This window comes from Euleptes europaea, chromosome 3, assembly GCF_029931775.1.
Source record: "Euleptes europaea isolate rEulEur1 chromosome 3, rEulEur1.hap1, whole genome shotgun sequence".
Taxonomy (NCBI): Eukaryota; Metazoa; Chordata; class Lepidosauria; order Squamata; family Sphaerodactylidae; genus Euleptes; species Euleptes europaea.
In genome coordinates, this window is record NC_079314.1 from 60,289,191 (window position 1) to 60,302,412 (window position 13,222).

The 13,222-nt window shown below is 42.5% G+C and overlaps 1 protein-coding gene across 5 annotated transcripts in view; it reads right to left on the reverse strand.

Moving 5' to 3' along the window:
* Positions 1-13,222, reverse strand: part of ST7 (suppression of tumorigenicity 7) — a 102,654-nt gene that overhangs the window by 4,863 nt on the left and 84,569 nt on the right. For 4 of the 5 annotated variants that reach the window (XM_056845774.1, XM_056845773.1, XM_056845770.1 and 1 more), the window contains 4 exons: positions 9,956-10,028; positions 8,376-8,478; positions 4,185-4,335; positions 1,716-1,808 (listed from right to left, as the gene is read on the reverse strand). In XM_056845774.1, the coding sequence (XP_056701752.1) occupies positions 1,716-1,808; positions 4,185-4,335; positions 8,376-8,478; positions 9,956-10,028 (420 nt within the window). The remainder of the gene's footprint in view (positions 1-1,715; positions 1,809-4,184; positions 4,336-8,375; positions 8,479-9,955; positions 10,029-13,222) is intronic. The other variant, XM_056845771.1, reaches the window with a different exon arrangement.

Consider the following 13,222-nt stretch of genomic DNA (forward strand, 5'->3'; position numbering starts at 1 on the left):
AAAAAACCTGGAAAGCCAAGAGAAGCAAAACCGAAACACTTCAAGAACGAAGAGGTTGTAGGTAAGCCACACTTGTCACAAGCAAAGTCCAAAAATGGGATCCAAGCTATGCTTTTTATTAGGGCCAACAAAACTAAACAGTGTGCAAGCTTTCAAGTTATCCTGAACTCATCCCCCCCTTTCTTTTGGAACATTCAGCTTGAACACAAGTTCTAGAGAACTTGAAAGCTTTGTAATAAAATATATTATGTGCAAAACCAATGCCTTTTGAGGATTCTCAATGTGCTCTCCAGAGGACTGCCTCTGCCACAGCTGGAAAGAAGAGCACATAGAATGACGGCACAGGAGCCGAAACAGTTTTAAACTTCAATGGTGTTCTGAAAGTTGTAGTTCAGTGAGGGTAACCCCCCATTCTGAACACTTCCTCTTGAATCTCTCTTTGGGAAATTTCTTTGCCAAATTTATTTTCTACAAATCCTTCTGCCATTTCAATCCCCCCCCCCCCCAATGCTCTCTGGACACAGCAAACCCCCTTATCATGTTAATAGTCCACTTAATATAAAAACATCTATAGTCGTTATTGCCAAATAGGGACAGATTCTGTCAACATGCTGAAATGCTTTCAACTGCTTTCTAACTTCCCCTTCTCATAGATTTCAAACAAACTGGAGAGAAATATATTATTACTGAAGAAGTTCCTACTGGAAGAATCTCTTTTGCAACTGGCAAGCTATTTTTAAAAGAGCTTTTGGAGTTTAGTAACAATGAAGAATAGGAAGAGTTACTTTTTATGTTGCCATGAGCACAAATTGCGGCAAGCTATCGTGTTAACTGCCTGACTCTTGAGTTGCTTATTTTGATTAATGTTCCTTCCTCTAAAACAAGAAACTGTGTCAAGTACCTTTTTGTACTGCCGCAGCTGCGTTTTAAGGTTGAAGTATATGCGGGAGATCTGACTGTAGATCCCCAACCTAAGGAGAAGCTTGGCACAGAGAATCAGGCCCTGAGGAGCCACCTGCCCTCCCCTGCCAGGGACTCTTAATGGCAGCAGTGGAACGGTGGCCTCATCACCTATCCACGGTCTGCTGCTTCTGTCTGCAGGGGTCTGGCTCAAACTCATTTTTCATGAGGAATACTACGCTGATGGCCATTTATTGGGTGTAAAACAACGCCATGAGTCGGAAGCGACTTGACGGCACTTAACACACACACACACACAAAACAACTCTGGCAGGTGTCTGGAGGTTCAACGGACTGGATCCAGCAGAAGATGTTGCTGAAGAAGTCAACAGAGCAGATCTTTCCCTTCCTTCACTCCCCCCACCCCCGCATCCCACAGTTTGTCCCCATTAGCATCACAATAGTCTCATTACCAAAATGCATCATGGTACAGGGCATTGCAGCCATGGGGGGGTTTCATATAAAATAGCCTTCTCTTCCTTCTGTTGGCAACTTGAGTCAGTGGAAGTGGGGAAAGGAGGCTATTTTGCCTGATCCCTCCCCCTGGACTGCCGGGCATTCTGTTTGTGAAGCTCTCTAAACCCTTAGGATTTTTGGAGTAAGGGTAAGGTGGAGAAACAGCCACTTTCTACCACACCCCCATGCTGCCTGGAAAAGTTCTTCACAACAAGAAACGCCTTTTGTTTGTGAAGGTCGATCACAGATGTGTTTTTCCCCCTTCTGTGAAAGTTTTAGGAGACAAGGCTCCCACTTACATGGAAGAAGCTCTCTGTCTGCAGTTTCTGTACAGATGGGATAAGGGTAGAAAAGATGCCCCTTTTCCAAGGGATAAGGGATCATTCTGAAAGCTGTTAACAAAAAGGGAAAAAAAACCTCAATTCAAAGATTACTGAAAGCCTCTTAGTTTAGAGGGCACATTACATACATTAGCAATTTCTTTAAAAGTAGAAGCAGAAAATTCAATTTTTGTTCATATTTTGATTTGAAACTAAATTTTGAATTTGCCACAGGCACTCTGTTGGGGACCCCTGTTCTGTTGGGGACCCCTTTTGGGTACTTGCTGTTGAAACACATTAGTTTCTCTCTACTCTTTTCTGAACAGATGTCCTAAAAAACTCATGTTCCAAGATAAAATGTGAACTCATGATGAACTCACAGAGCAGTGCTTTCTGTGATGATTTCTCTCTATGTACAAACCTCACCTTGAACTTAAGTGGGTCAGGCAAGATAAGATGGAGCCACAGTCAATGCCAGGTGCATGTGGACAACTGATTTAATTTTTATTTACACCATTTATATCCCACCCTTTCTGCCCAATCAGGGCCACCAAGGCAGCTAACAATGAAGCAAAATATATCTTAAAACTAATTATTTTTATTTGTCTGTTTACGTAATGTATATTCTGCCTTTCTCACAGGGAATCAAGGCGGATTTCACATAGTGAGTCAGTACAATCAACAAAATGGGATTTTCTATAACCAATGCATTAGGATTTTAGATGTTTGGAGCCGCCAGAAAGAATTGAAGCATCACATAAATATTCACATGACACATTAAGCAGTACAGAAATTACATAAATAGGATCCTACATACAATAAGCTATACACATCAGTATAGACCACAGTCCCTAATTAATCCAAGCATGTTTGCCAAACCATTTTGTACAGTTCAACCCTATTACCTGTGCAGAAGAGTCCTTTTGACTAATTCAGTTTTGCATAGTTTGTGGAAAGTCAGGAGAATGGGAGCCTTCCTGACCTCAGGCAAACCGTTCCACAAGGGAGAGAGGCGGTCCCACAAATAAGAGGGGTCAAGGCCATAAAGAGCTTTGTATGTGATAAGCAGTGCCTTAAAATGAGCTCTGTAACAAATGGGCAGCCAAAGGAGCGTCTGCAGAATGGGAGTAATATGCATGCTCTGTCTAGCTCTGGTTAATAGCTGAGCTGTGGCATTCTGGACCAGCTGGAGTTTCTCAGTTGATTTTGAGGGGAAACCAATGTACAGTGCATTGCAGTTGTCTAGTCTCTACGTTACTGTGCTGTGGCCAGGTCAGGTGTACCAACATAAGGAGCCATCTTATGGGCTCGGCTGAGTTGGTAGAAAGCCCTATTTTTGCAGCTGCATTAACTTCCTTCTCCAGTAATAAAGCTGGATCCAATATGACCCTCAAGACTTTTAACTGAATCAGCAAGGGACAGTGGAACTCCATCAAAAGTGAGGAGAACAATCGCCTTTCAAAATTTCCATCTTCCCAACCAGCATTACCTCTCTCTTTTTTTTAAGGTTTTAGTTTCAATTTGTTCACGCTTATCCAATTTACCACAGCAGCAGGGCACTTATTCAGGACCTCTACTGCATCACTAGAGGATTTGGATAAGGATATATAGCTCTGGGTATCATCCGCATCTTGGTGACATCCAACCCCAAAGCTACGAATGGTTTGTCCTAAGGGCTTTACATAGCGATTGAAAAGCATGGGGGATAGAACAGCGCCCAACAACGTAAGTCCCACACCAGTGACAACTGTTAAAGAGTCTGATCCACGAGGAATGATTTCAATCAGTCCAATGCACATCCCATAATACCTGCTTCTGCCTCCAGGCGCCTTAAAAACACTTAACGTCATGCAGCAGCTTAACATCATATAATATCATACAAACAATTAAAATACATCATAAAACCAATTTTAAAAGGATCCAAAATACACAGATAAAACAGGGCAGCAAATTAAATCACAAGGCAGGATGGAAGGATCCTTGAGGGACTGCCAGGCGAAACAAAGAAGTTTCCACCTGCTGGTGGAAACCGTGATAGAAGGGGACAAGCGGATATCACTGGAGGGAGTTCCGTAATCTTGGTGCCCAATTTGTATTGGGGCTGCATGTGAAGCGGAGTGGGCTTAATCTGACTACTGGTGTCACTGTGCTTATCAAAACCAGACCCCTATTAGGCTTGGAAGGAAAACAAGTGTGGAATCAGGGCTCTTCCCCTTTTTTAAAATGCTGGGACGCTTCAGTCGCAAAGCTTCCGGCATCTCTCTCTCTTTTTTTTGATACAGTAGACACACAAAAGACCCCTACCCCTCTTTCTGCAGGAGAGTCTGAACTATTCACTATCTGGGAACATGTAAGGGCTAAACGAAAGGTGCTGCAGTGAACAAGTAGCTGTCCCGGTAGTCTGCCTTCCTCCCCTGCAATGTGTGTCTAAGAAAGTGAATTACTTACTGCCTTCCCACGTACAATGTAAGAGATTCAGGGCCCCCTCGACCCGTTTCCAGTGCTGAAGATGAAAGAAAGCATACGCTATTGCTTCACTGTCTCCTCTCTTCAAGATATGCTCAGGAGGCAGTATTAAACTCTTCATTTCTAGGAGATACTGTAAGAGAACGACAGTGCCCAATCACTTCCCATACACGAAGGAACAGAGTCCCTCCCTGAAGTCTTTGTGGTGTACCTGGATGCACCCATATTCCCAGTAACATTTTCTTTTGCAGGTATTTTATTAAGCCTGTCACATGGCCCTCCTCCCTTGATAATAAATGGAGTAGCAGCTCACACACAGATGGCAAGAGCAGCACCCTGCCTTCAAGGATTTTTAAAGCTTAGAATGGTTGCCCTGCATTTCCCCCTTTTCCTCTAAAAATTAGCCAGCTATCATTGGCTGGGAAATTAAATTTCAATATTCCTACACAACATATTCTAGAAGTCTGTGTGTGCGCGTGTGTGTAAAGTGCCTTCAAGTCGCAGCCGACTTATGGCGACCTTTTTGGGGTTTTCATGGCAAGAGACTAACAGAGGTGGTTTACCAGTGCCTTCCTCTGCACAGCAACCCTGGTATTCCTTGGTGGTCTCCCATCCAAATACTAACCAGGGCTGACCCTTCTTAGCTTCTGAGATCTGACAAGATCAGGCTAGCCTGGGCCATCCAGGTCAGGGCTTACTAGAAGTCTACTGAACATTTAATAGATCTCTCTTGCATCTTTATTCTCTGTTTTTCAGATGTGCAGAGACAGCAGGTGCAGAAGATGCAGGCAAAAAGAGTGAGAAGATGAAAATCTGGAAAAATCAAACTCATATATACAAATATGTGATTATTGTTATAATTGTTCCTATATAACAAAATTCACATTCACAAAGGCAGTCGCTACCTATGAAATTTAACAATCCAGGGTGCATAGAAGACTGGTTTCACTCTCGGTACTTGACATGGTAATTCATGACAGTGACAAAGATCTTTTTCTCACTCTTTGTATATTCTGCAAGCTCCCCAAGGTATTTGGGGCCAACTGTGACCTGAAAAAACTGATTGTACTGTTTGTACGTGCTATGGGGGATCTATAGTTGACTCCGGGCACCCAAGTTGGATGCTGTATATAAACAGGGACAAAAATGGACAGTACTCTAACACAGAGACATACAGCCATAGGAATATGATGTACAACCATGCATCCATTAAGTCCCACACACAGTGAAATAATGAATGGGCAGACATTAGATGCAGTCACAGAAAAAGAACATTCATCTGAGGGAGGAAAACACTAGGACTTTCAGCCATACTCTTCCTCAAAATATTTGCTGTTGTCATAAAAGAAATGAGTCTTCAGAAGATACTTGAATTAAATGGTGAGGTGATTATTCTTCAAAAATGCAAATCTAGGGTGATAATTTCCTGAAATCCTTACTATGAAAAAAAAATTACAACCCACAAGTAATAAAACAGTTGTGGTACCTGAATAAAAAACAGGATGAGCGGAGAATAAGAAAAGTGCAACTAAGCTGTATTTTGACTACACTGTATTTTTATTACAGTGGCGCCTCCAAATTAGTGTAGAGGAGACACAAGCATGTAAAACGAGAAGAGAAACAGGAGGCCCTTGCAGCAGGATGGAATTTCTGAGTACACTGAATGCCATCAACTAATAGCAGTTAAAAGCAAAGCTATGTGTTCAGAAGGTACAGCTTTTCTTGGCAGGACTACCAGTATGGAAGGGAACGAACTGGACCCTTTACCTCCCCCGCTCCAGTTTTAGGTCTGAAACAGACAAGATGGATCTCACATCTTGGGCTTATAAAATATGAACCGCAGGCTTGTGCCGCCTCAGTTTGCCTCGGGGTGTGCAAAAAAACAAAACAAAACAAAAAAAGCCAGAAGTTAGCCCTTTATCCTCCACTTGCTATTCAAAACTGGCTTCTCTGCTCTGCTACTAGCATTTTAAAGAAAAATATATATGTAGTTTAAAAAGTTTGCAATTGTTTTTATTTACTTACTTCATTTATATACTGCCTTTCTACCCAATGGGGACCAAAAGTGGCTTAATCATTATCTCCTCCACTTCATCACAACAACAACCCTGTGAGGTAGGTTTGGCTGAGAGAACATAACTGGCCCGAGGTCACCCAGCAAGCTTTCCCGGCAGTGTGGGAGATTTGAATGAGGGTCTCTCAGATCCTAGTCTGACACTCTAGACAACATCCAGCTTTTATACTATATCTCCTAAATCTCTATAGCTCCTATATCTCTAGTCAGCTCACTGCTTTTACTGTTATAACACCCATATTGAAACTCAAAAGAGTTTCCGTCTAGACATTAGGAAGAATTTTCTAACAGAGTGGTTCCTCAGTGGAACAGGCTTCCTCGGGAGGTGATAAGCGCTCCTTCCCTGGGGGGTTTTAAGCAAAGGCTAGATGGCCATCTGTCAGCAATGCTGATTCTATGACCTTAAGCAGGTCATGAGAGGGAGGGCATCTTGGCCATTTTCTGGGCATGGAGTATAGGTCACTGGGGGTGTGGGGGGGAGGTAGTTGTGAATTTCCTGCATTGTGCAGGGGGTTGGACTAGATGACCCTGGTTGTCCCTTCCAACTCTATGATTCTATTCTGTGATAATACTGCAGCAATTCTTAAGAGGTATAATAATAACTATATTCTCTTAATCTAAAAATTTTCTGGTGGAGAGGGCAGAGTTTGGGTAGAGGAAAGGCAGCAGAGAGAGAACTGAAGGAAGGGCACTCCACCCCCTCTTTATTATGCTGGAAAAGGTGGGAAACAGCATGGAGGGGGATGGAGTGCCTTTGGGCGTTTTTTTGAGCTTCAAAAACCTCTCTGTGGTAGGCCTGCACATGCGCAGTACCCATCTGTGACTGCACAGGTACCACAACAATGAACTCATAGTCTCAGCAGAGACCACCCAAAAAAGCAGGCTGTAGCATCACATTTTAAGTACACATGACCATCTAGAAGAGGTTCCCTAGATGGTCAGAGCCTGAAATGACCCAACTACCCACTGAGTAAACTATTACAGCAAAAGTAAATGTTGTGGCACCTGAAGGACTACACAGCTTTTATTCTAGCATAAACTTTTGTGACTTACAGCCAATTACCGTCAGCCTAGCCTACCTGACTGAGTAGTTGTGAGGATAAAATAGAGGAGGGTGTAACCAAGTATGCTGACTTGAGCTTCTTGAAGGAAGGGTGGCAAAATGTACTAAACAAATAAATCTCCCAAGACCTTCTATCACTGCCCTATGGATGGTTTGAGAGAATTACACTCTTGGAAGACAAGGGCATATGAACAACAAAATGAGACAAATCCAAGACTGAAGTTGGAGGAAATTCTAAGCTGTGCGGTAACCTTGCTGTGAGGAGGATGGGTTATCAGAAAGGAAAGAGCAATGTATTAGATCTCGCTGATCATTTCTGCATGTGTTAGTTGGGGGTGGGGGAGACAACAATTTTTGTCTATTCCCCCCCCACACACACACACACGCTCTTCCTGGTAGCCCCCATTTCAGGAGGCAGAGGTGGAGAAGTACAGTTGCCAATTCTGGGTGCAGAAATTCCTGGAGATTTGGGGTGCAGCATGGACATGGTAAGGGTTTGTGGAAGGAAGGGATCTCAGTGGGATATAATGCCATACAGTCCCCCCATCCAAAGTAGCCATTTCCTCTAGGGGAACTGATATCTGTAGTTGGGAGATCAGCTGCAATTCTGGAAGATTTCCAGGCCCCACCTGGTAGTTGGAATCTCCATAGAGAAGTCAAACTCTGCTCATGGAAATCTTTCCATCAGCAGTAATTTTCTGAGGGATCCATACCAGTATGTTGTTGTTGTTGGGGGCACTTGCTGCACATTTGCAGATACATATAGCTGAGTTTCTACTTTTAAAAACATATTTTCTATGCAGTACAAACCCCCAATATCTGACACAGTGGGAATTACATTAGTGATGGCCAACTGGGGTCACAAGGGCAACATTCAGGCCTTGTCCTGGTTTGTGCAGCTTGCCAGTAAACCCAGTTACCAGGCTACTTTAATGCTCTCTGTTACACACCAATCTCAGCTTCTTATCACTGAAATTCAGCAACTACATCCTGACACTTGTTTTTACACAGTGGTAGAAGTTCATAATAAACTCACTTTTGGCACATGTGGGTTGAATTCTACAGCTCTGTGAATAGCTTCTACTGCATTCATCTCTGCCGTGCTCAGCCCTCGCCTTGAAGCTGCCTCTGGAGAAAATCTGCATAGAATGTAAGAAAACAGAAGCATGGAGGTCAGCTCTATCACAAGAATGAAGAATCCGAGGATCTACAGAGCAGGGGCTAGTCTGAACAAGTTTCCTCCTCTCTCTTTCTAAAACTTCCATAGCAAATGGAAATTCTGAACAACCAAAATACACAGAGGCCATCAACTAAAATCCCAGCAGAAGTCTAAAGCACGTTTGCAACTCATCAGGATGATATTCAGTCTCTCAGTTTGTTAAACCTAAAGTTGCTCTATGTTCTTAGCTAGAATTTTTTTTAAATCAGGCCAAAAAACTTTTGGGGAGGGGGCAGGGGAGAGGAAAAAACGATGCCTGTAATGGTTCAAGGGCTTTTAAATTTAAAAAAAACATTTTGGGAAGGCTTTAAAGGAGTTCTCAACCCAGAGCCATTGGGACAGGCTGAGCAGTAGTGGGTGATCTACTACTTGCAGCTGCACCCGCTCCTGGTGGTGTGCCCATACTGCTGGCAAATATCATCTGCCCCAGTGAATGAAAGAAGGGTTGGGGGGGGGGAAACCCAGACCATGCAATCTCTTTCTCACCTCACACCCCACGGCTAACTCCATAGCTGTACTTGGCAGGCAGACACCACAGGGAAAGCTGTGAGAAACCTAGCCCTGCCCTCCCAAGCTGGAGTCGCTGTGTAGGGAGGAAAGATGTTGCAGTTGGTACTGGAGATCTACAGGACAAAAAGAATGAAAGAAAAAAAATTACTCAGGTCTTAAAGTGCATTTTCACTATAATAGCAAACTCTCTACCAAAAGCAGAAAGGAAAGCGGCTTTCCCATGCTGCTGGCTCCCCCACCCTTTGGGCTGCGTTCTGAGCCCGGGTGCATGAAGTGATGCCTTCTGCTCGGGATCTGTATGCTTCCACCTCTGAGCAGAATCTGGCTTTTGGGACTCCATCCTGGCGGGTGCCAAGCATTCCCACAACCTGCCAAATGCCTTCAGCCCTGAATCAGCTTGGCAGTAGCTGAAGAAGCAGCAGGGGGAAGTGCTAAACACCTTGGAGGGCTCTTCCTAAGCAAACAGTTGTGTTTGACAGACACCACCATTTCCGTGCTGGAGACTCTGAAGATCAAGCATTTGCCAGATTCTGCCTCAAGCTAATAGTCTCTTTCCCTACACATTATCATTCTGCTTAACAAGAGAAAATGCCATAACAGCATCAATAGCATGTTAACTCTTTTTCTATCTGTTAGAAAAGGTGAAAGGAATCACCATTTCCCAATGCAGCCTGACCTAACATAAATATAATTGTAATGCCCAAGTAACCTCTGTTTTGCAAAATCAAGACATTATAGCAATTTCCATATCATAAATACATTGCAGAACTATGGCAAAGCTGCCAGAATGAATGGTACTTCAGCTATATAAACATCTCAGATATTTAATTTTGCAAAGAAACATTTTTTATTTATTTTTTGGTGAGCAGAAGTTCTTCTGGACTTACTTGTCTGAGACAGCTCTGGCTTTGAGAAGGGCAGCTGTGTAGCATATTGTAGCTGATTTTGGTAAACTGATATCTGTTGGGGGGGAAATGAAAAAATTAAAACATGTAATTCCTTGGTTAATGCAGGGGAACAAAGGAGTGTCTGGCTAAACTGTTGATAAAACATTTTAAAAGTACTTTTTGTTTATTTACAAAATTCATATTTATTTATTTAATTTATACTCCACCTTTCTCCCCAGTGGGGACCCAAAGTTGCTCACATCATTCTCCTTTCTTCCATTTTATCCTCGCAACAACCCTGTCATGTAGATTAGACTGCGTGTGCGTGACTAGCCCAAGAATCCCCAAAGAGCTTCCATGGCACAGTGGGGATTTGAAGCTGGGTCTCCCAGATCCTAGTCCAACACCGTAACCACTACATTATGCTCATATATCCTACCTTTCAGGGCCACCCAAGTGGCTAACAATTAAAAAACAAAGTGTAGGGAAGGTCGGAGGGGTCACTGAGGGAATGCCAGATGAAACAAAAAAAGTTTTAACCTGCTGGTGGAGTACAATGAGAGAAGGAGGCAGGCATATATCCCTTGGGAGGGAGTTCCATAATTTGCTGCCACCACTGAGAAGACCATCTCTCCAGTTGCCACCTCAGAAGGCAGAAGCACTTGAAGCAGGGCCACTGGGAGATGAGTTCCGAAAGGGATAGCAAAGTTCTTCATTAAGAAATGACTTGTGAATCATTATTTTCCTATGTTGGAATATTTGATAAGTGTGCAAGATAGTTAAAATTGGGTCCTTTAGAATTACTAACACTCTTAAGCAGATTTACAGCCTTTAAAGTCCTATGAAATCAGTGGGTTTAGAAGGGTGTAACTCTGCTTAGCATTGCACTGTAAATTAAATTATAATTTGTAGTATCATTTGTAATATGGTAGTATTTTTAAGAAATATCCAGGACGATGAGGACTGGTCAAGAATACAAAGTTAGTTAAGACCAGACAAGATGTGACAAATGAGTGATCTACATTGTTAGTTCACATGTTTGCCCTGTTCATGTAGAAAGTGGTTGTGGAGTCTATTTTAATATCAAAACAGCTGCATAGATGAGGAGAACTGAATTTTCCTCTCTCCCCTGCCTTCTCTTCTCTAGTGCTTTTTTGCCCCCATGATAGTTCCATTATTGAAAGTGAAACATGCTGGGAGAACGAAACAAAGCAGAAGTCCAGTGGCACCTTAAAGACTAACAACATTTATTCTGGTAGGAATACTGGAATAAATGTTTTTAGCCATTAAGGTGCCACTATACTTCTGTTTTCCTTTGCTACAAACAGACTAACATGGGTACCTCTCAAGAGATGAAGAGATAGACAGTGGGCAAAGGCTTCTGTTGCCCTCACACTATGACCCTTTTTATGACAAAACAGATACCCTTGCAGCGTAGTTAAAGGTGAAAGGATCCGATGCATGGCTGAACAAACATTAGTACCTTGCCTTGTGTCTGCTGCGCAATGCAGACTTTTTATTGCCTCTTTTGTATTCATGTAAAATTTAACCAAGGGGATCCCTTGTGTGAGGGGTACAACTTCTGAGAATGTCATCCCAATTGGGTGTGTGTGTTGTGTGTGTGTGTGTTAAGTGCCGTCAAGTCACTTCCGACTCATGGCGACCCTATGAATGAAAGTCCTCCAAAATGTCCTATCTTTGACAGCCTTGCTCAGATCTTGCAAATTGGAGGCTGTGGCTTCCTTTATTGAGTCAATCCATCTCTTGTTGGGTCTTCCTCTTTTCCTGCTGCCCTCAACTTTTCCTATCATGACGGTCTTTTCCAGTGACTCTTGTCGTCTCATGACGTGACAAAATACGATAGCCTCAGTTTAGTCATTTTAGCTTCGAGGGTCAGTTCAGGCTTGATTTGATCTATAACCCACTGATTTGTTTTTTTGGCAGTCCACGGAATCCGTAAAGCTCTCCTCCAACACCACATTTTAAAGGAATCTATTTTCTTCCTATCAGCTTTCTTCACTGTCCAGCTTTCACACCCATAAATAGTAATAGGGAATATGATGGCATGAATTAATCTAGCCTTAGTGGCCAGAGTCACATCCTTACACTTCAAAATCTTTTCTAGCTCCTTCATGGCTGCCCTTCCCAGTCTCAATTTCCTTCTAATTTCATGGCTGCAGTCTCCCTTTTGGTTGATGGTGGAGCCAAGGAATAGAAAGTCTTGAACAATTTCAATTTCCTCATTGTCAACCTTAAAGTTGTGTAATTCTCCTGTAGTCGTTACTTTCGTTTTCTTGATGTTCAGCTGTAGTCCTGCTTTGGCACTTTCTCTTTTAACTTTCAGCAGTAGTTGTTTCAAATCTTCACTATTTTCTGCCAATAATGTAGTGTCATCAGCATATCTCAAATTATTAATGTTCCTCCCTCCAATTTTCACTCCACCTTCATCTAAATCTAATCCAGCTTTCCTAATTATATGTTCTGCATATAGATTGAAGAGATAGGGAGATAAAATACATCCTTGTCTGACACCTTTGCCAATTGGAAACCATTCCGTGTGTTGGGGGGAGTTAAGAGCTGGAAATATATAATGCCTTAATTGCCTATAAAAATGGGAATTCTCTCCTATTTGCCTGGCCTTTGGCATGCAGTATCCTATGGATGAGAGATAGAATTCTGGACAGCTGTATCCCAATTGGTTGGAAAACAAGAATAAACAAAAATATGTCTGCCATTGAAAACAACAGAAATGAATAAAGAATCTGAACAGGAGTAGTACCTATAATAAATAAAAAAATTAAAAATTGAAAGAACAAAACCTAGAAGCCAGATAAAATGCTTCTGCATATGCTTAATATAATACCTGATGCAAAAGCTAATGGATGGTGCCAACTTGGACTGGGATGTGGCAAATCCTGCTAAAGACAGGGAGGGAAGACAAGATTTACACTGCAATTACACAGCATAAAGAGGCCTCGTTCGTGGTCTTTTGGGGGCCAAGCAAATTCCCATGATCTGATCCCCACTAATGACCCAAGAATTATTATTGTTTACTTTTGTGGTATGTGCTTTGATTGGCTTCTACATTTCCTCAATAGGGATCTTTCAACTGCATTCATAGCATACATTGGTCTGAGGTATGTAATCTGGTTGCGGCAGAAAGAGTGATGCTAGTGAATGATAGCCATGCTTTATAGGAGAAGATGAGCCTTTGTTTGCTTCCAACTTGAGGAGCCTCTGCCATCGTAAGACCACTGGGCAGTCATT